At 50.7% G+C, this 26192-nt stretch overlaps 2 protein-coding genes across 3 annotated transcripts; one reads left to right on the top strand and one right to left on the bottom strand.

The window, feature by feature from the left end:
* Nucleotides 1-409: 409 nt before the first annotated feature.
* Nucleotides 410-16408, top strand: LOC131582771 (collagen alpha-4(IV) chain-like). The gene is made up of 3 exons (XM_058846242.1): nt 410-578; nt 10630-10870; nt 15826-16408. Exons 1-3 carry the CDS (start codon nt 410-412, stop codon nt 16406-16408), a joined length of 993 nt encoding a protein of 330 aa, XP_058702225.1.
* On the bottom strand, nt 16284-20687 carry IRX5 (iroquois homeobox 5). Of its 2 annotated transcripts, XM_058846074.1 has the most exons (3): nt 20149-20687; nt 18499-18904; nt 16380-18252 (listed from the first exon to the last, which is right to left on the bottom strand). In XM_058846074.1, exons 1-3 carry the CDS (start codon nt 20395-20397, stop codon nt 17486-17488), a joined length of 1422 nt encoding a protein of 473 aa, XP_058702057.1. In that variant the 5' UTR covers nt 20398-20687; the 3' UTR covers nt 16380-17485. The 2 variants fall into 2 exon arrangements, with proteins under 2 accessions (XP_058702055.1, XP_058702057.1); XM_058846072.1 differs by lacking the exon at nt 20149-20687 and having other exon boundaries at nt 16284-18252; nt 18499-19657.
* Between the last annotated feature and the right edge of the window lie 5505 nt (nt 20688-26192).

Here is a 26192-nt window from a genome sequence, read left to right as displayed (position 1 = left end):
TCTTTTAGAATCTTTCATTTTCAAGTGTTTTCCCTCCCTATGCAAAGTCATTAAGATATTTTATGAATCTCAGGTAAAATATCTAGCCTGAAAAAGATACTTCAAGTGGATTTGGTAATTCACAAAGACTATGAAATCATAGCTTAGAAGTGATGTTAGGTGGTAGAGCCAGGAAGAAAATGGAATTTCTCTTCCTGAAAAAATGCCTGATTTTGAAATAATGAGAAATGTAATTATCCTGCAATCATCTATATTTACCATTATCCAATACTCTATATTATTAACTGGTGGGCCTGGATGGCCCCCAGTGTGCTGGGGAGGTGTGACCTCTTTTTCTGTTTTGGGTAAATCACATAGCAAACACTTAGAGCTTCTTTTCTTCTGCCACTAAGAAATACCTCTGAGTTCCATGGAAGATATCATGGCAGCCATAAATCAGTCCCAGAAGTTCCAGAAGTCTTTATCCATATTCCACCAAGAAGACAATGATGTCAAAGGGGTGGCGGAGCGGTCTCATCCTCCTGCAGTCTACGTTGAAGGGGAAGATGCTGTTTTTACTCAGCTGACAATCAGTAGAGGTGCAGTTTGAAACAGGTACAACCCCAGCCCTCTCCAAGTCTCCATCACTCCCACATCATAGTGTCTTTAAGAGTTCAGAGGCTGCAAGTCCTAGGAGACAAGTATTCTGGGCTGCTGGTAAAATTGGAAGTTATGCAAAGCACAGATAGGACATTCCTAAACTGGAAATAAATAGTGAAGTGATTTGTAAAGCATTAGCAGCACAGCACTATCCTGCAGCAGAGGGATAGAGGCTGAACACTCACAAACCCCAGATATATCCTATAATAACAAATACAGAGCTAAAGTAAAAGGAGAAGAAGCAATATGGTTACTATCTGACTATATATCTACCCTCTAGCCACTGCTGAAAGACATTCTAGCCCACACTAGATTTAAGATGGATGAGAAGTTTTCTGTCAAACAGGCAAGGCTTAAAAGAGTAGAGGAACTGAAAGTTTGATCTTTAACACCAGATGGAAAAGAGAAAGATGAAAGAAAAGTTAATCAGAGACTTTTCTTAAGCTCTACTGATTACTGGAAAGCTTTTGACATGGTCTGTAGTATGCAGAAGTGAGTGGTGAGCCTTGATATTAACCAGCTCACCTAACAGTTTTTTTCCCCCTGAGTTTAACAACTCAGTCAGTAGCCTGCTGGTGACTTACTACAGTTTCCATTGCTAAAACTGACAACTTATTTTTTTTCTTCATGACCCTCCCAAATGGCACTAGGAAATTTTTCCTTTAAAAGTCAGTCTCATCCCTCGTGAAACCAGCAATGGGAGGTCAAGTAAAGAAGTGATGATCATCTCCCAAGATGCAGAAACTGCTTTATTAGCAGGTGCTTTAGATCAGTTATTTTAAGAATAAGGACCCAAGTGGCTTTTATGCAGATGGCCTCTGTAAAGGTTTTGTGCTTTTGGTCCATTCTGAAGAACTAGTTCCACTCTTGTTCTTTAAGCCACACAGGACAATACCCAATGTACTGGACTGTACAGGAGGAGACAGCTGCAGGGCCCTGAAGTACTGAGCAGCCCTCAGGTATGGGCCAGTCCCTGGTTAAGTGTTCCTCCCTCACCTGGAGAAGCCAGGAGCACATCAGGTATCTCAGCAGGAGCGGCCAGCACAGCCCTCAGTGCCCTGTGTGGTGGAGTCTGAGGTAGCTGTTGAAGCAGAATTACCCTGGCTGCTGGCAGTGAGTGATTGCACCCGGCAGATCAGCAGCGTTCATCAGCGTCTCTCTGGGACCAAACGTGATAACCCAGCAGATCATCTCTCCAGCCAGCCCTGTGACTTACAGCACCACAGAGCTGCTATTCATCCTCACAGCTTCCTGCACAGGAGAAGATGAGAACGATGTTATCAGTAGTCTGCATATGGGAAACGGATGCACAGGAGACTACGGGATTTGGTTCAAGGTCACGCTGTCTGTGTCTCAGAACTGAACCCCTTAAACACAAGTCCCATCTACCTCATTCTTATATCTAATGTCTACCAATGTATTTTTCTCTTATGATTTAAGCTGGACCATTGGTTCCCAACTTTGAAGCAGTTTCCTGCCTTTCCATGGCATGAATTTTGAACTCATCCATTGAAAGCATATGGGCTTTTCCTAGCAAGCAAGTGAATCTACAAACTTGGAAAGGCATGTGAACCAGAGTTTGAATCTCAGCCAAACAATTTGTTCTGGCTTTAATCAAGATGTCTTCTTTTAACTTCAAATATCATTTTTTAAAATCCCATATCAAAACTTCTAGTGTCACACTATGAAATCAATAAATGCTACCAGTCATTCAACTCAGAAGTACTTCAAAGCAGCCTGAGTGATAACCATTATTTTATTTTTAAAAATATTCATCAAAGAGATGCAGTTAATATGAAGGCAAAACAAAATTAGCAGCAACAAAGAAATGTGTCAGTTATATTTTGAACTTGTAGAATACCACAAATCCTGCTACTAGTTTTGCTTTTCAAGTTTCTCTGTTTCCATTCCTATATTGACACATTTTAATATTCCCCTCATTATCTTCTCATCTTAGCTAATAACTTAGTTGTGCAAAAACTAGTTTTAATGCAGTCATTTGATTAATCATATATTTGATGTTATTCCACACCTTAAAGAAACAGATTTTTGAACCTGATTCTCCTACATAAAGTGGTGTGAGGAACCAGTCCAGGTTGAACTGTGCAATTTAATTGTGTGTTGAAGTCTCATCAAGTTCAGTGGCTCTATGTTTAAAGGTAAATATGTGATAATGAGCATTTCTGAGTAAGGGTCATGGATTTTTATCTTATTCCATAAATATTTCAATGGCAAAACAAGGGAAATGTTCATGAGTAAAGTTGCAATGTAAGTAAGAGTTTTAAGCAAGGGTTTTGTTCATTAATTATAGCAGCTACTATATAATTTAATTGTGTATTGTAGTGGTACTTAAGTTTGTTTCTCAGATGTTGTTGGACTGTAAGGAAAAGTAAAAAAACAAGTGATTTTATTTTAAGCATTCATTAACATTTTTTCTAGACTGGGGAAGAACACATGTACATTTTTACAGGAGATAAATGTGGGTTTTATTAGATTCAGACCACTGAAGTCAGGTAACTAGCAGTAAGAGGCACACCTGTATGTAGCTTTGGGGGAAGTCCTCTCACCTGGCTTTAAATCTCTGCAGCACAGGCACCCGCTTTTGTCTCCCTGGGCTCTCCTCACAGGCAGCAGAACAATATCAGACCTCTCAATGTGTCAATCCTCTGATTTGTTTTAGACATTGATCTGGGGAGGAAATTAATCATGTTGTAAAGTGCCTTTTCTTGCTGGGGACTAAAAGTGTTTAGGGCTGAGATTCACTCACTTGCACCGTTTTCTTTTATTTGAGGTGCCCTACAGTACCTCCCTGGCCTCCCTGCTGCCCCAGTGCAGGCTTCTCAGAGATGCTGTGTCCCATGGGCACAGCTTGCATGTCCCAGAGGAATCTAAAATGCTGCAGAGCCTCTTTTTAGGTGACTGAATCCCTGCCAGATGCCAGCTCAGATGCAGGTGCTACCTCCAGGTTGGAATCTATGTAGTGGGCCCATGAAAAAATGGAGCATGATCAATGCCTGGAGGTTTAGGCCAAATGAAACCTGGGAACATATTCCCCAGGAAAAAGATTCAGAGAAAACTACGGCAGCAGCTCTTATTTTTAAGCTGTAAATCTTGACAATAGCTGAAGAGTTTGAGCAAATATCCAATGGTTTGATTCACAGTCGAAGGTCGGGATTTCCAGTGCACAGTGTGTTTAAAAATTTTAAGATAAAAATTGGAGAAAACTATATAACTGAGGTGTGTGAGTGCCAGTCTGATCACAGAAAAACAATGAAAAAAGGCAGAATGAGACTGATTAGCCAGTTTTCACCTCCTATCTCCCCATCCTGGGTGAGACCACAGCACAAACATGTCTTGCTGTCCCATTATGTTCCGCGCTGCTCTTTGGAGTTTCCCTGGCTTCTCCACTGGTGGGGTTTAGGGAGTGAGGTCTCCCTCGGCCGGGCTGTCTCTGCTGCTGGTGTGCACAGCTGTGCCAGCAGCTCGGTACCTCATGCACGATCATCCACAGATTTATCCAGCACACAGTGGTGGCCTAAGCTGCTTTGTGGGTTGTGCTTCCAGTTCAGCCCAGGCCAGTGCTGGGAGCCTTCTGCTGCCCCTGTGCCCACAGCAGGAGTCCCCCCGAGTCCTTGTGGCCTTTGCTTTTCATGCCCAGGGACCGGTCCCAGGCTGCCGGGCTCAGCCCAGCTTCAGCACCGCCCTTGTGCCTTCTGCAGCCCCGTGCCAGCCTACAGCTTGTGCTTGGCAGAGGTGCACTCCCATCCCTCTGTCTTCTCCTGCTCCGACACATTTACCTGGATGGGTTGAGTAGGGATGCAGACTTACGCAGTTCCTGTGCCTAGGTCTGCTGCTTTCACCTTCTCCTGTTGATTCCTCAAGGAGCCTCTAATGAGATGATGGATATCTCAGTCTCTGCACATTTTTAGAATAAGAATGGCAATGTATAATTTGAATACAGGTTAAATCAACTCATCTGATTAAAAAAAAAAGGAGGTAGCCAAAGAAGAGTTAGTTAAAATGAAAAGTAATGGAAACGCATCTATCTGGGTATATTGTGCTAGGGAAATTTCCAAAATGGAGAACAAACCACTTTCTCAGTACCAAGTTACCCTGCCTGGGGCCCCTCATGTTGATTAGTACTGCCACTACCAGTTTTCCATCCTCTTGGCCTCTTATCCAGTGATAATCACCAGCTAGCTCAACTTGGGTCATCCAGAAATGAGACCAAAGGCTAGTGCACTGGCTGCATGGGAAGCTTGGGAATGGATTACTGCCAAGGGAATGATACCATGAATAAGAAAATGGAAATTTGAGTGTAAAATCATTTGCTTAGTTTTTATTCATGGCTGTGTCTTATGTTTGGGATTTTTAATATCAACTAAGAGTGGCTATAGTATACCGTGTAGCCTTAACAGCTTTGGTCTGTAAGATTTCATAAAAATGAATCATCTGGGGAATCTTCAGCCTCTGTGAGGGTCATTAAGAGCCTGGAAGAAACCCAAAAGGAATGTTCAAAATCTAGATATGAGATGATGATGGTTTGGAGACACACACTTCACTCCTGGAGTAGGACTGGCGTACAGTCAGGGATGGGGAAGAGTGGACTTTCAGAGCAGTCCTGCTCATCCCGGAAAGTCTGTCTATAACTGGTGTCCAAGCATCACCTCTGGCTAGAAAGAAAAGGAATTCCACCAAGGATGCTTCAGCAGTGGCTGGTGAGCTCCAGGAGGGCCTGTCCTCTTAGGTCTGGCAAGCAGATTTACCTTCAGTTTTCCAACATGTCAGCCCTTTGTCTGACTGAACTTTTTCTACCCAGAAATCCCAAATGCTTTGTAGTTTAATTCATTGTTCAGTACTGCTGTTTTGGGAAATTTATGAATTCTTTGATGGTCTCTTTTCTTTAAGAAAAGGATTTAAGAGTGGGAGATTGTGTAACAGTGTGTGTGCTTGGCACATCAGCCAGTAAATAGGATGTTTCTTCCTAGCTACATGATCTGGGGCATGTTTCATCTTCCATCTCCCATATCGTCATTTTTAAGTCTCTCTGTCCTTCTAGTCCATGATACTGCTTTTGCCAGCAGTGTGGAAGCGAGCATGTTGTAGCCAAGGATCTGCTGTGTTCCAGCTATTTTCCTCACCTAGGCTGGGGTGCAGGGCAATGGGAAGGCGGGAGCTGGGGGAAGGGGGAGGCTGAGTACAGCATGGGAGATTGGGGGTGCCTGGTTATGGGCAAGGTGGAGAAGAACTGAAGTTTGAAGCCTGATCTTCACAGGCAACTGCAACTTTGCACAGGTGTCTGGAGCATTCTGGCCGTGGTGAGGGCAGCATGTTGATGCTGGAGTGTTGGTGCAGGAAGAGTGGATGATATTGGGAAGATTCATCCCTGAGGTGAAATATGAAGACTAGGCAGCAGAGTGGACATGAGCAAGCAGTGTGCCACCGTGGCCAAGAAGGCCAATGGCATCCTGGCCCATATGAGGAATAGTGTGGACAGCAGGAGAAGGACAGTGTTCCCTCCCTGTGCTTGGCACTGTTAGGCTGTCCCTTGAGTGCTGTGTCCAGTTCTGGGCCCCTCAGTTTAGGAAGGACTTTGAGCTGCTCATACACATGCAGAGTAGGGCAGGAAGGCTAGTGAAGGGTCTAGAACACAAGTCCTGTGCAGAGTGACTGAGGGAGCTGGGGCTGTTTATCCCAGAGAAGAGGAGGCTCAGGGGAAACCTCATCACTCTGTACAGCTCCCTGACAGGAGGGTGCAGACAGGGAGGTTTAGGCTGGACATTAGGAAAAAATTCTTCGTAGAATGAGTGATTGAGCATTGGAATGGGCTCAGGGAGGTGGTGGAGTCACTGTGCCTGCAGGTGTTTAGTAAAAGACTGGATGAGGCACTCAGTGCCATGGTCTGCTTGACAACGTGGTGTTAGGTCATAGGTTGGACTCCACGATCTCAAAGGTCTGTTCCTACCAAGTTGATTCTGTGATTGTGTGAACCCTTGGAACAGGACACACCTCAGTGCATTGGTATCTACTAATTTTGATCTAATTTGCAACTGTGTGCATTTAGGATGGCAGTGCTAGCACGGAAGGAAAGTCCTTAGCTCTAACTAAGTTACTGTTCATTGGCTAATGTGTTTTCATGAACACTTTTGGTTTGCTTTTCCTACCTGCTAATGTGATATAGTGAAGGCTATTTGGTACTGTGCATGCAAAGCTAAATTAAGCCTGGCAGGCAGCCCAGGAAGCCCTGCCACGTGTCCCAGCTGCTCACGGCACTCACGGTGTGCTCCGCTTCCCCAACTTTGCTGCTGCACATTTTTCTCCAGCTGCTTGCAAACAACAGAGATCTGGTGGTCAAGAACTTCCTCATGATTTGGCATAGAGTAAACAGATAAAGTTCATGAAGAGGATTTCTTGCAAAGATGGACTGAGCTTGCAATTCAATTTTTTCCCTTTTTTTCCCTAGTTCATGAAAAGGATTTCTTGCAAAGATAGAGACTGAGTTTAAAACTCAATTTTTTCCCTTTTTTTTTTCCCCTAGTTTCAAAGACAAAGGTGCCAGACTCCTCCCTCCACAGGTGAAGGCAGTATATTGGTGGAGATATTACAGACTTTCAGGAAAAGGGGGAAAAATTATTTTATTTTTTTCATCACTCTGAGCACCATTACCCCTCACCTCTGAACCAAAAAAGACTTTACGTGGTGTCATAATTTAGCAAATTACTTCCTCAAAGGAAGGTCAAACATTTTACCATTCGATCAATAGGAAGCGACTTACAAATCATGTGTATTGATCATTGTAATCATTCAGAGGAATGTAGGGCAGACACTAAAATCACATGCACTTAGTCTTAATTGCCCACATTAAAGCAATTATGTCCCAAAACTGTCATTGTCTAATGCTATGCACACTACCCAGCATGGTAACTTTTAGCCATACATATTTAATCATAAATCAGCCTCTTAGTTCTGTGGCTCTAAAGACTTACAATATTGCTGTAATTATGCAAATATAACTATGTCTTTTTTCATCAATGTGGAAGATTTGTTGCTTTGGGGAGCCAAGTGGAGGAAAATAAACCCCTATATTAATGCAGCTGGTATTTAATACATATATTTTATGGCTGTGCTATGTGTTCATGACACAAGTACTTAAAGTGACCTTAAATTGCTAATGAACAGAGAGCCTTTGTAAAAGCAGTCACAGGTCAAGGACTTGTAGATAAAACTTGTTGAGAGGTACATTGATGGTAGGCTTGTGTCAGGAGAGTGCTATTTGTATGAGGATGTTTATAAACATTATTTTCCAGAGGATCATTTCAGCTAGAAGTGTCTCAGACAAATACCAATTGGTAGAATTGAAATAAATGTTTTCTGATCTTGTAAACATAAGGTGGGGGTGCCTTTTTCCTTTTGTCAAGGAAGCCAGTGTGTTGTCTCAGGACAGTTTTGTTTCGATGAACTGAAAGATAGTCAGGTCAGGAGTTCATTCCTTTTACCATTCCAGAAACTATTTCTAAACAGATCTGAAAAATGAACAATTCTGAGTATGTCACATACCTTGTCTTTTGCAAACAAGAATGTTTGAAATCACAATTATTACTTAATATGGAACATCCAAATTTAAGAATTTCTCAGAAAATATAAGCTAAAGTCCCTTAAAATTAAGGACAGCAATTCTCCTGCCTTCCTGGGCTGAGATCTAGATTTGTCTCAGTCAATTCCCGAGCAGCTTTCCAGAAACATCATCTAATAAAGCCCAGAACAGGACGTGGAAAGAAAAAAATACAGAAGAGACTGCATTGTAACACAAGAGCAAGAGGAAGGAGTTTCTCACTACTTCATCTTTCACTTCTTGACTCCCCTCTGAAGGAGTGCAGGGCAGGCCATGCTCTGGCTCTGCATGCAGGGGCACGAAGGGAAGGTGCACAGAGGGAAGACAGGCAGCTGGGATTGCCAGGCACCTCCACGTTACCATTTCCTGCTCCTCTGAGCCGTATTGGAGCCTGAAACATCACATCATCTAGCGAGTGTTGATCACATCAGTAGTTCTGCAGAATGTTCTAGCACCTTCTCAGTCTTCAGCAAGGAGGGCTGCTGACACACAGGCTTGGGGGTACTTCTGTGAAACCTCAAAAGGTAATGAGACATGCTGCCTTTTTGGCACAGGCTCCAGATGGGGCATGTCCTTCTTCACTGGGAGATGTGCAAGGTGCAGATCTCTCAACAAGCTTCAGAGCTACAGGAATGGGGAACTGTGCATGGAACGTAAGAGCTAAACTGATTCAGTCCTGGGAAGATCTCTGACTCCAAATCTCAGGCAAACTTATTTTAACAAGTTTTTGAGAATGTCAGCGACATTTCTGATCTTCTGGGGGTCTTAACCTATTCAAAGCAGTAATGTGTAGAGTGTAAGATACCCTGTAGGTAGCATGTGTATCCAGGTGGGCACTGAATTACAAGTAATTCAGTATGGGCTCTTAAAAGACAGAAAGTATGTAATTCCTCTCAGAAACCCTTAGCCCCAAAAGAGTGATTCAAGCATTAAACACTGAGCAGAGGTGAAAGCTGTTTTAGCGGAGGAAAAAGGACATAAAATGTATGGGCTCAATACGGTTGCACCAAGTCTGATCAGAGTACCAGCCAGGTTATATGCTGGCCCTGGATATGGCCAGTTTGGGGGTATATTCCCATGTCTCCGTGCACGGCTGGGTGCTGAGGTGCTGCAGCATGCCTGATTGCTCGGGAATCCCAGCACTTCCTGCACTCCCTCGTTCTTTCAAGTAGCAATGAAGTTGTTTCGCTGGATCCTTTATGAAAGTTAAAATTGGTTTGTCATTTTCTTTTCGCTTCTCACACCTTATCTAGTTTCTACATTCTTCCCACTTCAGTAGTCAAAGTGATTGAAAGCCGAAAACTGAGCAGATCTGTCCCTGCAGCAACTTTCCTCGCGTTTCTCATTTACCGTTTTATCAAACGGGCTCTTTGTCTTTGCAGTCCCCTGATGTTGCCTCTGTTACACGGTGATATTCTTCAGGTCATGGGGGTTAAAAGGGGGCTAAAAAGGAGATCATATTGGACTTGCTTTACACAGACATGTAGCATTAGACCCAACGCCCAATAGAGGAAAGATATACTACTCCTATTTGATGAGCAGCAGGCCAATAAATTCATTAATCATCATTTTATGCCTCATCAAACACTACCCAAGTTCCTCCATGGGAGTTATACAAATTAGCCACTGAAAAGGCAGTAATTTTAGTTTAGCTAGGTAAGTGCTTTTTGATTGCCTTCCTGAACAATGCTTCCCTTGACAAGCTAATAAATCAGCCCTTTCTGAATCAGAAGTGCAGCAAGTGCGAACAATAACTCCACATAGTTTCTCCGCTGATTTCAGCTGGAAGGCCTAAGAGGATGATCTGGGATCAAAGTCTCTTACTTTATTGCAGAGCAAAAGCTTTCTTTATGAAGAAGAGCTACAGAGAAATGAGGGAAGGGGGATTTTTTTAATCAATTAATGAGAGAAAAAGTCTTGAAACAAAAAGGAGGCCTAAGTCTCCAATTGCAGGGATACTGGGAGGCCGGCAGGGCAACTCAGGCAGGAGCCGGCCCTGCCGCAGGTGAGGCTGGAGGCATAAATCGAGGGGCTGCTCCTATGGAGAGTTACAGATTACCACGGCGAGTCAGAATACAGACTATATTTAATCTGCGACCAATTGATTCCTTGAGTGTTTCAGGTATTTGTAGTGTAGGTTTAGATTTGTTGGGTGGCTTTACAGTGGGAAGCCTTGAGGCTGTACTGTCTTATCTTTTTTTCAAATTGCTGCCTTTGACAGTATCATTTTTTTTAACTTGGCCGTAAATCATTTCACTAATCAGCTGTCACCAGCCAACATGCATACATTGGCATTCAGCCGGAGAATTTGTTTTGGAAGGCCTTTAGCAACAAAAACTATGTTTGTATCAATAACCGTCTGTTAATGTCTCATGCAGACGGATGTAGAACACGGGGAGGAACAAGGGGAGACTGCAGTAACGGAGAGCAATTTTGGTGGAGGGAAGAGGGGAAGAGCATTAATTGCCACGTAGGGCGCAGTCTTCCCCCGCCCGCCGTGGCTCGGGTGAGGAGCTACGTGCGGTACCTGCGGCCCCGCCGGGCCGCGCTGCGCGGAGCCCCCCGCCGATCCGCCGCGGCGGAGCTCCATGCTTCCCTCTCCCCGAGTCTAGACCTGAGGTATTTTAAGTACAGTGTGTCTCTTCTCCTCTTCATTAACTTTCCCTCCACACATCACTGCATGCCTCTGAAAATAACTTGGCAAACTGGGAGCCGTTTATCTCTTTTATCTTGGGACCTGATCCAATTAAATAAGTGCACATTTACATTTGCATCCATCAGCCGTGAGCGCGGAGAGGTCTGTGGTTAGCTTTAGGCAAATAAGAGCCAATTTCGGGAGAAAAGAGGTATCAGGACGATGCCGCTCCCTTCCCGTGGCGGACGCAGGGGCGAGCCGAGCCAGGCCGGGCGCAGGGCAGGATGCGGTCCCGGGGCGGGATGCGGCCCCCGCCGGCCCTTGCCGGGCTGCCCGCGCAGCACCGCCACGGCAGAAAGAGCTGCTTATTGCACAAGTGCCTGCATCAACCCGAGCCGGGCTCCCGGCACGCTGCGAGTTCGCACATGCTCTAATTATAACAGATGAGTAACGCCGTGCGGAGGACATTTATTTTCTGGTAGTTGGAGGTGAAGAGAAGGCTGAGGCGGCAGGAAGCGGCCGGCGGGGTACGACCCCGGGGAGTCGCTGAGCACCCCAGCTCCAGCCTCCCGCCGAGGTGAACCGGCAGATATTTCCCTGACAGAAAAGTGCAAGAGGAGGCGAAAGGGGCTCGGGCAGCCCCGCCGCCGCCCCTCGCCTGCAAACTGGCCGCGAAAATATCGCGGGTTGCTCCCGTTGAGTACCGGCTATTCAGAGAACTCAGCCGCCCCCAAAAGCGGGAGCGGGATGGAGGTGACCCGGCCAGGGCGGCCGGGCTCTGAAGCCGCACCTCCTGCGCGGCTCTCCGCGCCTTTGCGACTCCCGCTGCCTCCTGCCCCCTGCGGGGCCCGGCACAGCCCTCCCGGGGGACTCCGCGGCCGCGCAGGGAAACGCTTCTGATTCCGGGAGAAAAGGAGAAGCGCCCATGCTGGCCCCCCCCGTGTCCCTCGCGTCAGAGTTAGGTGGTCCCGTGGAGGTCTCGCCGGGGATGCTGGGTACAGCGAGGGAAGCCGAGGAGGACTTGGGTGCCGGGGCTCCATCCTCAGCCTCGGAGCAGGGGCAAGGACTGGGAATGGAGCTTTGGGACTGCCGGGGGCGGAGGAGGCGCCTGAGGAGCGCTCTCGGGCAGGAAAAGGCAGAGCCTGCGCAGGAGCCGCTCCCGCGGCCGCCCCGTCGGGCAGGGCCGGCACCTCGGCCAGGCGCGGCCCGTTCACCCCTCGCCGGTCCCGGGCGAGCCCTCTCCCTTGGCAGAGAAAGGTCCCCGGCTTGAGTCGGGCCGCGCCGCCGGGAGATCGCTTCCGCGCCCGCGGAGGCGCGGTGGAGGAATGCGGGGACAATGCGCCATCTGTCACCGCCGGGTCGCGCCGCGGCCGGGAGCGCCGCCGAGGGCGCTGATTTATGCTGAATGCGCCTTAGAAGATCTCGATGTAGACTTTGTCTTTCTCTGTCAGAGCCAAGTAAAAAGAAACAGCTGGCCTGAATTTTTAGCACCCATAATTAATTAAGAGCTTCATTCCTGGGATTTGATGATTCAATAAAGCAAGACCCTTATTCCCCTATGTGATTCCAGTGAATATCTACTCCACTCCAATCCTTTTGGGTCCCAAGATAGGGCAGATTAACGCTCTTTTTCTGTGGGAGAGAAGGGAAAAAATGCCTCAAGATTGCATCTGAGGCGCACACAAAAGGTAAATTCAAAACTGCCACTTGTTCTCTGCAAAGGCTCCTTATTCTCCGCCATTGATGTATTTGTGCCAGGTTTTAAAGAAACCAGAGGGGGGATGAGGAATTAACATATTGCTCATTTGGAAAAACAGCCGGTTCTGGTTTTGGTAACACTTGTTCCCTTGCCAGCCACAGATGTCCTTACTAATAATCGTGGCAGGTCACAGAAAGAGGGGAGCGAGAGGGGGGTGGTAGGGCGGGGGGCGGGCGGGCTCCCCGGCACTCCCGTGCTGCTCCAAGCCTGCCCCGAGCCTGGCTGCTGCTGCTGGGGCGGGCGGAGCACTGCGGAGCCGGGAGCACCGCACCGCCGGCTCAGGAGCACCGGCGGCTGCAACCGGCACTGGGCTCCGGCCGGACCGGGCCGTGGGGACGAGTTTTCCTTTGTTTTCTTTGGGTTTGTTTGTTTGTTTTTTTTTCTAAACTCGTCTCGGCTTTGGGTTGAAGTTCCTGTACTCTTCCCCACTGCAAAACCCTGTGATATTTTTTATTCGCCTCCTTTAAACTTGCTGACCGTGTGTTTTCCCGTGTTTTCTTAGCGGAGGGGCTTTCACATAGCTCCTAGGCACGACGAGAGAAGATGCTGTTCAGAACCTCTCGCCGGGGCGGGGGAGGTGGATGGGGGGAGGTTCAATAAGCCAATTAGACGCGACCGCGCCGTCCCGGCCGCCGCGGAGGCTCCGCGCCGAGCGGGAGCCCCGTAGGTTAATCGTGACAATTGGAAAGGCAACACTCGCGGGGAGAGCAGCGGGGGGGGGAGGATGTAAACACGGTCCGGGGTGTTGAGGGTCTAAATTAGGATTTGTTTTGTTTTTAAGCGTGAAAGAGGAAGCCAGCAGGGCTGCGCCAGGCTCCCCGCCTCTCTCGCACTCCATCCCCGCAACTGAGAACCGGGGCTGGCGGTACAGGGGGCTCCCAGCCAGATCTCGGGGCCTGTGCTGGCTGCGGACGGCACCCCCAGCTCAGTCTCTTTGCTTCCAGAACTGAGAGAATTTTGCTGTGGATGGGATGGATAGGAGCAATGGCTGCAGCCCTGGGCTCGCAGCCCGCCTGGGGTCCTGTTATCCTGGGCGCCCTGAGGTGTCGGCAGGCCCATAGGAAAGTGCACGGCTGACCTCGGGACACTTGCCCGGGTTTCTCCGGGGAAGCCTCATCCTTCCCCGGGGACAGAGCGCTTGGCTCGTACGGGCGGGGAGGGGGCCGTGGCCCCGGCTCCCCGAGGCGAGCTGCGCTCCCTGCCCGGCGAGCTGCCGCTTTCCGCCGGGAGCCCCCGCTTGTCTCCTCTAAGGTCCCGGATCCTCGGTCCGCGGACGTGTCGACCTGGAGACTGAGCTGTTCCTCCGGCCCCACGCCTGGGCCCCCGAGGCAATACACCTGTCGGCCGAGCTGGAGGGTTTTAGGGGAGATGTTGGACTGTCACCTGCGGGAGAGGGCGGCCCCTCTGCTGCACCCCGCTGCCACCTGCGCAGCTCGACCCGCGCCGTCGAGGGGGCTGCGGACGGCTTGCAGTCCCCCCGCCCCATCAAGGGCCGTGCCGTGGGGTCCGGGACAGAAAGGGGAGGGAGTGGGTACGGAAAGGGCTGAGCGGTTTCTTCCGGGAGCGGAGCTGCGCCCCGCGGAGGCTGAGCCGTTCCCACCTGCGCCCCTGCGCAAGCACCTGCTGCCAGGCGAGCTGATGAAAGTCCAGTCTGGAGGACCCCATCGCCAGCCCCTCTCTTCCCCCTCACCTGCCCAAAAAGCGCTTCGCATCGGCAGCGAAGCCCTCCCGCCCCAAAGCTCCGAGGGCAGCCCGCCGCCCTGGCCGCGCCCCGGGAGGGCCCCGCTCCCAGCGGGAGAATCGCTCCCGGCCGCTCCCAGGGCTGCTCCGCGTAACCTACTGCAGCTCTAACTGGCAGCAGGCGTTATTTTTATTTTATGATACCCTCACTTCTTTTTATTATTTTTTTTTTTTTAACAAGAAATTAACATGCCAGAGGCAAAAAAAGGCGAACGCTGCCCCCTCCCCCCTACTCCGTTACGGAAAAGAAACTGGTAAATTCGTGCTTATGTTAAAGAATGGCTATACAGTATTATCTCCTGTGCCAGGGGAAAAGGGTGATGAATAAAATTGTTGTATGAAATGGTTTGGGCTACAATAATAGTTATGGTTTAAAATAGGCGACAGGCTGCAACCTAAAGGAAACGGTTAATTCCCTTAGGAATTTATACATCAAACGAAAACCGTATTGAGATCGCTAATAGAACTATTCAGAATAGCCCTGAGTATAAGGAATAGGGCTTTTGAACGAGCGAAGCTCCTAAGCTGCTTTGCAAAATAGCTTTTTCAGAGATCGGAAGATCAGCTGAGGAAAGGTAGCACGACAATTTAAAAAAAATCCATAACTAGATGAATAATTGAAACCTATTAATTTTGAGGCAGTCGTTCCTCTGCAGAACCTGTTGTCTCGGGAGCACGGTCCTGAGGGGCTTTGTCGCTCCCTCTAGCACAGGGCGCTAGGGAGTTTCTCCGAGTTCAGCCGGAGGCGATCTCCGCCGGGGGGACGGGGCCCGCGGCGCTTTGCCTCCAACCCCGCACATCGGGGCTGCTTCTACCCGGGCCAGCTCTACCCTGCCCCTCGCCGCGAAAACTTTATCCCGTTTAAACAAGGCAGGTGAGTCCAGTAAAGCTCACTGCTGCGCGAAAAATACGCCTCCCTGCAGGTCTCACCGACTGGAAATGAAATATCCAACGGAGGAATCCGAGCGTCTTTTAAAAAATCATTTATCATTAATAAAATTACAAAATAACATACTATCATCCCAGGAATATTTGATTCTTTGCACATCCAGTTGAAACAATTTTGATTTTAAACCAGATTATCTACAAAAAAATCGTATAACCAAGCGAACATGGACTGCATCTTTAAAACTCAAAATACAAACTACTATTTGAAATCCCGTAAAATGTAAATATGCATGAATAAACCTGTTACAGCTAATAAATGGTTCTGACAAAGTTGAAGAGATTACAGAATAATTATCTGCCTCATAAAGAAAAAACTCCAAGCAAACGGAGGGGTATCTCGGCACTAGCCCCAGAGGTCCCAGTCATACTCCCATCACATCAGCAGTGTCGATGTCGGCGTGCAGCTGACACCCCCAAAATCCACATTGAACAAGGAGAGACCCGTCCCGAAAGCCGGCTGCTGGAACAGTCCTCGCCTTTATTTCTTTGCAGGGGACTGGGGCCGCTCGGGCAGCCGCACGAACGGGAACTGAGTCTTGGTTGGAGGTTCTGCTCTGGGGCGCCCCTAATCCTCTCGGGGACCCGCTTCCCCCTGCCTCGGGCTGTGGATCGGCAAAACGGCGCGGAGGGGGCTCGGGGCGCTCTCTGTGCCCTCACCCCAGGGACGTCCGGTGCCTGGGATGGTCCCGGCGGCGCGGCCCCTGTCCCACCATCAGCCGCGGCTCTGCGGGCTCAGCGCGGAGCGGAGCGCGGCCCCGCGGGACTCCCGCACGGCCGAGCGGGCGGCGGGAGCCAAAGCCGGGCCGAGTGTGACACCTACCTGCCAGCGCCGGGAGCACCGCGCCCGCGGCCGGCCCTGCGCGGGGCTGCGCGCCCGCGGGCCCCGCCGGGACCGCCCCAGCCCGGGGACAGCGGCGCTGAGCGCCGGCGGGGGCAGCGGGGGAAGGGAAAGGGGCCACGGCCGCCCCCGCCGCACCGAGCGCATTTGCCCGGGCAGTCGGCGGCCCCGGCTGCCGCCGCAGCACCGCTGCTGCAGCGACGCGGGCTAAATCTGGCAGAAAATCGAACTCATTAGCAAAGTTCACCAGCTGATTGCTTTGCATAAAACACGACACTGATTGGAAGTAATTAGGTTAAAAGATGGGACTGCGCTTCGATTTGGTGTTTCTAACAAGTGCTTTTGTGCGTGGCCTGATTTAAGCCTTCACCTCTGGGAACAGCGTCCCTCCCGCACCCTGCCCCGTCCCGCTGCCGCCGCCTCTCCTGGCCCCGCGGCCGGCTCTCGCTTCCGGAGCCCCCGACCTTTTAAAAATTTCCTGCCACTTCCAAAAAGGCTTCAGGTACTACTGTGAGGTCCTCAGTGGAGCCCCGCGTCTCATTTAAGACGTGCTTTTATTTTTCCGCAGCTATGCACATGTCTGCCCGTTGCAAAAAGAGAGTGGTTTTGATTCTGTTAAAAATCTCTTTTAATTAAATATTTGCATTTTACAAAGGCGGCTGCAAGTTTGTTTTGTTTTGTTTTTTAATCTAATACGTATAACCTATTTCCTTTTTTTTTGTCTCGTTTTTGCATTATAGTTTAACTCACACCCAAGGGAAAAAAAAACAATAGGCATAAAAAATTAAATTAAACTTGTATATATATATTTTAAAACTATGAAACAATTCGGAAAAAGACACAGAAATGTATATATTTATATTACGAAAACAACATTAATGCCTGTACAGTTGTCTTGATTTCATAATTTACTTCAAAGATACTGTATTATCAATTTAAATACAAAAAAGCTACATTAAATATACAGAATAAGATTTAATACAAATCTTTCTTCTTTGTGTGTGTGTGAGAGAGCGTGTCACTCATTTGCTTTTCACTTGCTTAAGACATTTCTGGGTGGTTTCGACCCAGCCATTTCAAATAGACTCTTATAAACTTTTGAAGAGGGTGCTGGGAGGGAGGGGGGAGCTGGTCTTTTTCTGTTTGTTTTGTTTTTCTTTTGGTACTGGAAAAATAACTGCCAAAGCAATTTATTATTTCTCTCAAATAAATTAAAAAAGGAAAAATAAAAAAAAAAAAAAAAAAAAAAAAGAAAATAAAAAGAAAAGGAACAGAACCACAGTCCCAGAAGGGGTTAGGGAGGAGAAGCCGATATTAAATGTTGGACATACCTTTCTTCAGTTCGTAAGGTGAGTCTTTGCAAAGGTCTACTTGGGACTGGCTCCTGATCATTTTAGTGTCTTTAGCCAGGCTCTCGGCTCTGCTGAGGACAGTCTGATTTAATCCATTGAAGTGGGCGCCGGGGGCTGCTGCGGCGGGGCCGCCGGCCGGGTGCCCGTGCAGGGCCCCGAAGGAGCCGTAGTTCGTGTAGCCGGGGTAGAAGGGCGCCGTGTAGTAGAGCGGCCGGGGCAGGACCGCCCCGTTGGGGAAGGGGCACTGCGCGGCCGGAGAGCGCGGCCGCGGCGGCGAGCGGGACGGGCCGCCACCGGCCAGCACGGCGGGGCCGGGGGGTGCCGCCTCGCCGCCGGCCTCCTTAGCCTTGTCCGCCGAGGTGGCGATCTCGGCCAGCGACCAGAGCTTGGGCTTGGCGAGGGCCGCCTGCTGCGGCGAGTGGATGACGGAGGCGCCGGTGGCGGCGGGCAGCAGCGGGTGCAGGTCGGCGGCGTGCGGCGGCCCGGCGGCGGCGGAGGGAGGGCGGTACGGCGGGGGCTCCTCGCCGCCCGCCGGCGGCGGCCCGCGGCCCGCCGGGCACGGTCCCAGCGGGGAAGCACCGGGCGCCTTGTGGGGGCCGGGCGGCCCGTCGAGCCTCTCCTCCGCTAGCTCTTTGCAATCCGAGTCGCTGAGGCCGCTCTCGGCCTCCCGGGGGCCGGGGGACTCCTGGAGGCGCTCGCAGCCCGGCGCTGCCTTGGGATCCGCCGCTCCTGGTAGGGGGAGAAAGGACAGGGGTGGGGGGACAGCTCTCGGGCTCGCCCTGCGCCCCCAAACCCGCCCACACACTTCGCCGCCCACCCCTCGGTCCCCGCCATGGCCAGGCCCGCAGAGCTGCCCGCCGGCACCCCCCGCCCCGGCTGCCCGCTCGGGGAACAGGCCGCCCGCCACAGCCGCACCGGGCCGGGGGCAGCCCCGAGGGCGCGGCCCCGGTGACCCGGCCGAGCCCGCTGTCTTACCTGTGTCCGGAGTCGCGGGGTCCCCCTTGTCCTCCAGTTTCTGAGGCTCGTCCTCGTCGTTCTTTTCCAGGTCGATGTTCTCTTCTTCCTCCTCGTCCTCGCTGCGGTTTCGTGGGGTCCAGGTCATTTTGTTCTCCTTCTTGAGCCGCCGCCTCGCGTTGGCGAACCAGGTGGAGACCTGGGTGAGGGTCATTTTGGTGATGATGGCCAGCATGATCTTCTCGCCCTTGGTGGGGTAGGGATTTTTCCGGTGCTCGTTGAGCCAGGCCTTGAGGGTGGCCGTGGCGTCCCGCGTCGCGTTCTTGCGGTACGCGGGGTCCCCGTAGGGGTAGGAGCCGAGCGGCGCCGCGTACGGGTGGTACCCCAGGGAACCGGCCATGCCCGGCGTGTGGTCGTAGGGCGAGCCCTGGGGAGAGAGGGGAGAGCGGCCCAGCGGGGCGAGGTCAGCGGCCGCGGGGCGGCAATGACAGGGCAAAGGCAACGCCAGGGCCTGCCCGCAGCCCCTGCCCGCGCCCCGCCGCCTCTCCCCCGGCGCCTGGCCCTGCCCGGCTTCTCCCCCGGTTCTTTCCCGGGAGCTCTCCGGGGCCCGTAGGCTCCGGCTCCCGGAGACCACCGGCTGCCTGCAGCAACCCAGCGGTTCTCCCCCAAATGCAGGAGCGGAAAAGCAAGTGGGCAGCGCGGCGTGGGGACGGACAGCGGCAGGGGGGCCGGAGCCTTCCCCCCCGCGCTGCGATCGCGGCAGACAACCTGCCGGGCCCAGGCGGCCGGCCGGGCTGGGCCGCACCTCCCTGCCCAGGGACGGGAGGAGGAAAAAATAAAGGGAAGAAGAAAAGAAGATAAAAAAAGAAACAAAAAAAAAAAAATAGGGGGGGGGGGGAGAAGAGGGGCAAAAATAAAAAGGCAAAAGAAAAGAAATGGATACAAAAAAAGGAAAAGGAAAGAAGGAACTGTGAAACTCTGCCCTAAACATAGAGGAGAAGCTGAGCCAAAGTCGCCGGTTTTGGGGGGAGCTGCGGGGCGTTGGCTGTGGCCGCAGCTCTGCGGTGTGGATGTCCCGCACTCGGAGTGGCCCCGCGGTGCCCCGCGGGCGCGCACGGCGGCGCAGTGCCCTACCTTCCCTTTCCCTTCCCTTCCCTTCCCGCGCAACCCCGCGGAGCAGCTCGCGGCCATGGGATTAGAGCTCCGCAATATTTAAGCCTAATTATCACCGTGCAGGGGAAAGTTGCCTGGATTTATCGCCCGGATTTCTCCCATCGCCGACCGGTCCTGAGTTCATTCCCTTTTCAATCACAACAAGCTAATTGTTGCAAACTATGATTGATGTTTTTTATACATTTAATTTTAATTTTTTTTTTTTTTAAAAGGGAATGAAACCGGTCCCCGCCTGCCCTGGTCCTGCTCGCCAGGGCCGTGCCGGCGGCTCCCCCCGCGCCGGCCCTGCCCGCCGCTGCCGCCAGCAACAGTGTGAGGCAGGGCACGGCGGCGATGCGGGAAAGTTGGGCGGCGAGGCGGGGAACCGCGCTCCCTTTTGTCCCCGAGATCTCAAAAATAAAATGGGAACAAAAAGCAGGCCCGGGGGGGGAGGGGGGCAGGAGCCCGTGGGATGCCGTCGTGCCCGGCGCGGTGCCGGCTGCCCGCGGCTGCTCTTACCACGTAGGAAGTGAAGGCGGCGGCGGCGGCGGCGGCCGGGTCGGTGCCGTACTGGAGGTGGGAGTTGTAACCCGGGGAAGGGGCGGTAAAGGCGGTAGATCCGGCATAAGGGGAAAAAGCGGAGCCCGAAGAAGATCTCCCAAGTTCATCGGTCCTGGGTCCGGAGATCACGCTGGTGCTGTACGCCGGGCAGGAATAGAGAGCCAAGGACGCTGACGGCTGGTACAAGTAACCCTGAGGATACGACATGGCCAGGCGCACACATATACCCGGGAGCCCAAGGCGCCGGGAGGGAGCCGCCGCGCTGCCGGCTTGGGGCGGCTGCGGCCGGGGCTTCGCGGGCGCCTCTCCGCCCTCGCCAGCTGGGCAGCGGCGGCACCTTGCTCTGCGCCGGGGCTGCTGCTCCGCTTTCGCCTGCAGCCGGGCACCGCTTCTTCCTTTTTCTCCCCCCCTTGCTTTCCCCTCTTTCCCTCCCCCCCTCCTTTCTTTCTCTCTCTCTCCCCCTTGCACTGGGGGGCTTTTTTTTTCCCCCTTCCTCCTCGCTCTCGCTTTCCGAAGGGTCCTGCCAAGATGCTAAGTTGGAAATTGCAGCTCCTGACGCCTTCAGCACGGCCCGGCGAGGCTCCTCCTTCGCGGGGTGTTGTCAGTGGAAGGACTGGCAGGACCCCGCTGGGCTGCCGCGGCCGGGCCCAACCAGCGGGAGGGCTCCGCGCTTCCCTGGCCCTCCCCAGCGCTCAGAGGCTCAAGTGCGCCGGCTCCTGGATTGCAGTCACCTCCGAGCCATTTAAGATCAGCTCCAACTTTCTGCATGTGCTAAATACCGTGCGGAGCAGCGTTGCGCCGGAATGCAAGCCAATCAGTATATGAAAAAAAAATAGATCTTTAATAAGATTTATTAGCCGCCCGGCTCCCCCTCTGCACAGCCACCCCTCCTCGTGCTCTCTGCCCCTGCCCCTCCCTCCGCTAAATCATTGGAGGTGGGATATACGGCGGACTGGTGGTGCTGTTAGTTTTGACTTTCTTAACAAAAAAGGAGCTTTGGGTCGGGGAAGAGCCGCAGCCCTGTCCCTGTGCTGCTCGGCCGATCACTCCCGCGGGCACCGGACCTGTTGCGGCGGCCGTGCGGGCAGAGCGGCGGCGGGGGTCCGGCCAGGAGCGGGGATCAGCTTCGCGGAGGGCTCGGATTTAGTCTTTTCCAGAGCCGGTGGCGAGAGAAGGGCGATCCGGAGGGGGCTGAGCGGGGTCCGCAGACACCGCTCAGAGCGAGGGCTCGCCCGCGGATCGCAGGAACACACCGGGTATCCTCCCCCCGCCCTCGGCTCATTGAAGGGTCGAGGCGAAAGCAGATTAAAACCATATGAACCGGGATAAATCCCTGCCGATCAGAAGATGTAATCTCCTGTGATTCCACCAGATATATTTCCCAATAGAAACATATCCCGATTTATTCCCTTCTCGCATTTTTTTTTTTCCGTTGCGGTTGAGGAAATGAGTTGCTCCAGCGGCCGCGGACCCCCGGCCATCGGGATCCGCCGTGCCTTTCTTGGTCGAGGGAGGGGGGCAATATAGTAAGATTTATATTTTTAAAATTTATTTTATTTTGTAACTTTTGATTTCCCGGCCTTTATGTTCTCGCCGCGGTCCCCCGGGGGACGTACGCGAAGACGCGAGGAGCGGGGTGTGTTTTAAAGCGGGCAGGCCGGGGCAGGAGCTCCCCGTGTCGCCGTGGAGGCGACACCGACGCCGCCCCGCTCCCTCCGTCCCTCCCTCCCCCTGCAGGGCTCCGTCCCGGCGGCAGCATCCCCGTTTCCCCAGCTGGGCGCTGCTGGGCCGTGCCGAGCGGCCGCGCTGCGGGGCCGGGCGGGACGGGCGCGCTGTCTCCGCTGTCTTTGGGGCGGCGCGGCGGGAGCGAGGCCGGCGGGGCGGGCGCTGTCCCCTGTCCGGCAGAGTCACCCCCCGTACCGGCCCTGCCCCGCACTACAGTACCCATCAGGCCGCGGCCCCGCCAGTCCCGCCCCCGGCCGTCCCGGCGCATGACTGGCTGTTCCCCCGCCGGCGGCGGGCGCTCTGCTTCTTCCACGGGCCCGCGGACCTGTCCCTCAGCGCGGGGTGTGGAGGGGCGGTGGCAGCACGGGCGCGGTTGCGGCGGAGTCCGGAGGCGGCGCTGACAGGACGGCGTGAGGAGGCGCTGCGGGCCGTGGTGGCCGCCCCCGGCCCGGCCCGGCCCGGCCCGGCTGTACTGATCCCGGTCCGGTCCGGCCCGGCTGTGCTGAGCCCGGCCCGGCCCGGCCCGGCCCGGCCCGGTCCGGTGCGGTGCGGCGCGGCCCGGCCCGAGGTGAGGGAGCGGGGCCCGCGGAGCCGCGCGGTGGCGGCGCTGCCCCGCCGGGGGCGCCCCCTGACGGGCTGCGCGCTCCGGACCCGCTCCGGTCCCGGCAGCGCCGGGCGGGACCGCCGGGGCCGCACCGGGCTCGGCTCCTCCTCGGCGCTGCTGCCGAGCCGCGCTCGGTCTGGACGTTCCCTCCTCTATCCTCTTGCACTTCCCTCGCCCCCCGTTTTGTTTTTTGAATTTAATTTTTTAATTTGCGGTGCGCGGAATTTCGTCTCTTTAAACTCCTTGCGGTTCTGCCCCGGTAAACGACACTGGTCCATCGCCGGCTCGCACGCTCCCTTACATGCTCAATCCACACAGGTGTGCACTTTCATCAGTTTTCGACTGCACGGTGTCACCGGTATTTGTCCCCGGCTTCATTATAGTGATCGCTCTGGAGCACTGCATTTCTTTCTCCACTCGAAAGCTCTTCTGTCATAATCCTCTGACAATCCCCCTTGTTCGGGGAGTGAGATATCATCTGGTCAAGTTTTATACATTTAACATTCATTTTATATGTGAGTAGAATAACTAACTGCTTTTCCGTGCTCCTTTCTTTGTAGGAAGAAGCAGAAGTTTTAACCATCTTCCCATGGCATCTGACTTTTTTGAAGAGGAGGTAAGGTTAACGTCATGTAAAATTACCCTCTTTATTTCTGATGTTCCACTAATCTTTCTTCTGTAGGCATACATTTTGGAAACTGTGGTGAGTTCATGCATACTTTCATGCCTTGCAAACATAATACCAGAGCTGATTAATAAACGGTAGTGATAGGACTCTTACGCTGTCAGGATTGTAAGTGCCTATCAAACTGACATTCTCACTACATTATGCCACTATTATATTCTTTGCAGTTTTAGAAGAACTGTAGATAATTATTCAAGATATTGAAACATTTAGTTTATAGTTCTATTGCTGTGGTTGTCACCTTCACTTTATATCAAATTTGAGACTCATTTCTTAAGGATGTCTCTATTTTCTGCTTTATTTGCACATTGATAGCTCTACTGAATGACTAGTCACAGCAACTTTTTCCTCTGATAGCATATTAAAATGTGAAAGCCTAAGACTAATCTGCTTTGCAGGACTTTTCAGCCACTTGATTGAAGGGAAATAAGAAGTTTGTTTCAAGACTCTTATGTCATTCATCAGCTCTGTTAACTAAAGTGGGGCTTGAGGATACATTTGCTGCTTCTTTGCATTTTTGCTGAAGGTACGTGCGTTTGAAGGTATGGATGAGTTCTTGGTATCAGGAGTTTGTGTATTTCATAGCTGCCAGTGAAACTATAACAGTGCAAGTTGATATGAAAATTCTCGACTCTGTATATTTTTGTCATAATAATTTTTGGAAGATAAATTGTTAATGCAATAGAAAAAACACTTGCCGTTAAAATCTTATTTAACAATGGGAAAGATTTACAGGCTGGCTATGCACTCTTCACTTTATTTAAATTCAGGCATGTGAATTTAGAATCAGCTTCTATAAATAAGTAATTAAAATCCCTATTTTGATAGCCTTCATTCTGGTGGGCTAGTCCTACAAAGCTGTTAAAAGGGTCTTTGGTTAGTTTAGTTGCTGGACTTCAGTAAGGTTTTTGGTATGAAAGGAACTTGGATTTGAGATAACTGCACAAAACATGACCCAAAATATAGCGACTCTTGAATTTACTTTTTTTTCTTATACACTGCTTTCTTTTGCATAATTTCTTTTAGATTGTGAAACGTGGTACAGCATAAAATGGCTTAATAAATGAGTGCATGAATGTACAGTAGGGATGAACTGAGAATATTTTCTTTCCAGGAGAAACAAATGAAAAGAGGTGGAATGATCCTGAAAGTAACAGCTAACTATATTTTAAAAGTACAGCTATTGGTAGGCTCTAACTGTAAGTGGTTTGGTTCCAGGTGGCTTGTAGTGAATGGAGTTAAACTTGGCTGTCTTGGATATGATACACCTTAATTTAATTAATTTAATAGCTACTTTCTGTTCAAACTTTAAAATCTAACGATCCTGTTTTTATTGCAGTCTTTAAAGATCTAATCGTTCTTCTGTGTGTCTGAGATGTAAAACTTAGTGCAAGGAGAGGCAACAGATTGGTTCCGTCATACGATTTTGTTGGGTTTTTTTGAGAGTACTTAAAAGATTATGATGGATAATGCTGTCTTGCCAAAGAATGCCGACACAGGTGTTCATCGTTATCTTAATTAAGATCCTGAGAAAATGTCATCTTTCGGCATGAATTATGAAGGGAGATGCATTAGGAGATCATTTCAACTTTTTTTTTTTCTTTTTACAGGGGTAGATGAGAAAGAGGCAGTTTTCTCAAAACCTTTTTGATATTTCTTTATCAGAATACCTGACCTTAGACACTGAATTTGTTCCTCCAGTTCAATTTGTGACAATTTTACCAAGAGATCTGTGTGTGATCCAAAAGGGAATCATCTTAAAGAAAAAATAAATACAAAGATACCCTTACAAGATACCCTGTTTCATTTAAAGCTGTCCTATTAAAAAAAAGAGGAGACTCGGACAGTAGTGGAAATTGCTGCTGGAAACATCTGATGAGAAATGTTTTATACAGTATATTTAGAAGTATTAACAACTCATAACAGAGAAAAATATGTGAATATTCATTTTTTTAATAAGGCATGAAGACGAAAGAAAATTTTCTTTCTCATCTTTGCACTGTCATACAAGTAAAACTAATTAGCATGCAAAGAGGAGGGAGGGGCCTGTGTCTTTCTATGTTAATTCAATGCATTATCTGGGAAAGAGCTAAAATAATGCATGTAAAATATTGGCTGTAAAAGTTCGGGGCCCTTTCCTACAGATTGCTGCTGCTTCCCTCAGGTGCAGTGCTGGGAGTTCCAGGGCAGGCAGTGCAGTGGAAGTGTCAGTGTTTTGTGGCTCTCAGCCTGGGTAAAGGATCCCGGGAGGAGCTCTCTGGGAAAGACACCCTCAGCTGCTCTGTTGTTTCTCCTGCCTGCACTTCCTTTGCCCGAGATGCTCCTTGTTCACACTCTCTGTGTTTGTGGTCTGAGAGTGAGGTGTAAACTCGTGAACACCTAGAATAACTCTTCTGTGCCTAGCATTTGGGTATTAGGTAGCTTAGAATTTTGTTTTTCTCTCCAAGCCTTTCTATTTTAAATCACTTCTTGCCTGCTAAAAGAACCATGATTATCAGTTCCAGTCTTCTTTTTTTTTTTTTCTTTTTTTTTTTTTAATTGTTTCAGTAACCTTTTTAGTGTGGAATAAAATACAGAAGTGCAGCTGACAAGCCTTTCAAGCACCTAGTTATTGTACAGAGCATGTAGCTCCAACGATCTTGACAGTATCATGGGAGAACCAGAAACTGTATTTCAGTTTCCTTGAAGTTTCCTGTAATTAACTTAAATGGCATTATTTGCTTGAATTTGTTGGCATAGTATGGACTAAGTTAAGAACGTCTTTAGGGTTTATTTTACTTACAGTTCCATGGACATATGCAGAAAATAGACTGAGTGAAAAATGAGAAACTGCTTTCTTTCATGTCTAAAACAAGTTTTTCACTTGAAGCAAGCCACATCTACTGTTTGTTGGCTCTCAGAGCGAGTGAGGAGCAGCTCAGTGGGGAGGGTGGCTGTGGCTCCCTGTGCTGTTTCATGGCACGTGTGTGAGCCCATAGCTTCCCTCGC

This window comes from Poecile atricapillus, chromosome 10 (assembly GCF_030490865.1).
Source record: "Poecile atricapillus isolate bPoeAtr1 chromosome 10, bPoeAtr1.hap1, whole genome shotgun sequence".
In the NCBI taxonomy this organism is placed as follows: Eukaryota; Metazoa; Chordata; class Aves; order Passeriformes; family Paridae; genus Poecile; species Poecile atricapillus.
This window is presented reverse-complemented; position numbering and strand designations above follow the sequence as displayed.

Bases quoted from the DNA above. Each gene is read 5' to 3' on its own strand.
- LOC131582771 (XM_058846242.1), top strand. From the start codon at position 410: ATGGAAGATATCATGGCAGCCATAAATCAGTCCCAGAAGTTCCAGAAG. The intron at 579-10,629 runs GTGCAGTTTGAA...TGTCTCATGCAG, and splicing joins TCAGCTGACAATCAGTAGAG to ACGGATGTAGAACACGGGGA. The intron at 10,871-15,825 runs GTATTTTAAGTA...ATTTCTTTGCAG, and splicing joins TCCCCGAGTCTAGACCTGAG to GGGACTGGGGCCGCTCGGGC.
- IRX5 (XM_058846072.1), bottom strand. From the start codon at position 19,468: ATGTTTAGGGCAGAGTTTCACAGTTCCTTCTTTCCTTTTCCTTTTTTT. The intron at 18,253-18,498 runs GTAAGACAGCGG...TCCCCCTACCAG, and splicing joins CCCCGCGACTCCGGACACAG to GAGCGGCGGATCCCAAGGCA.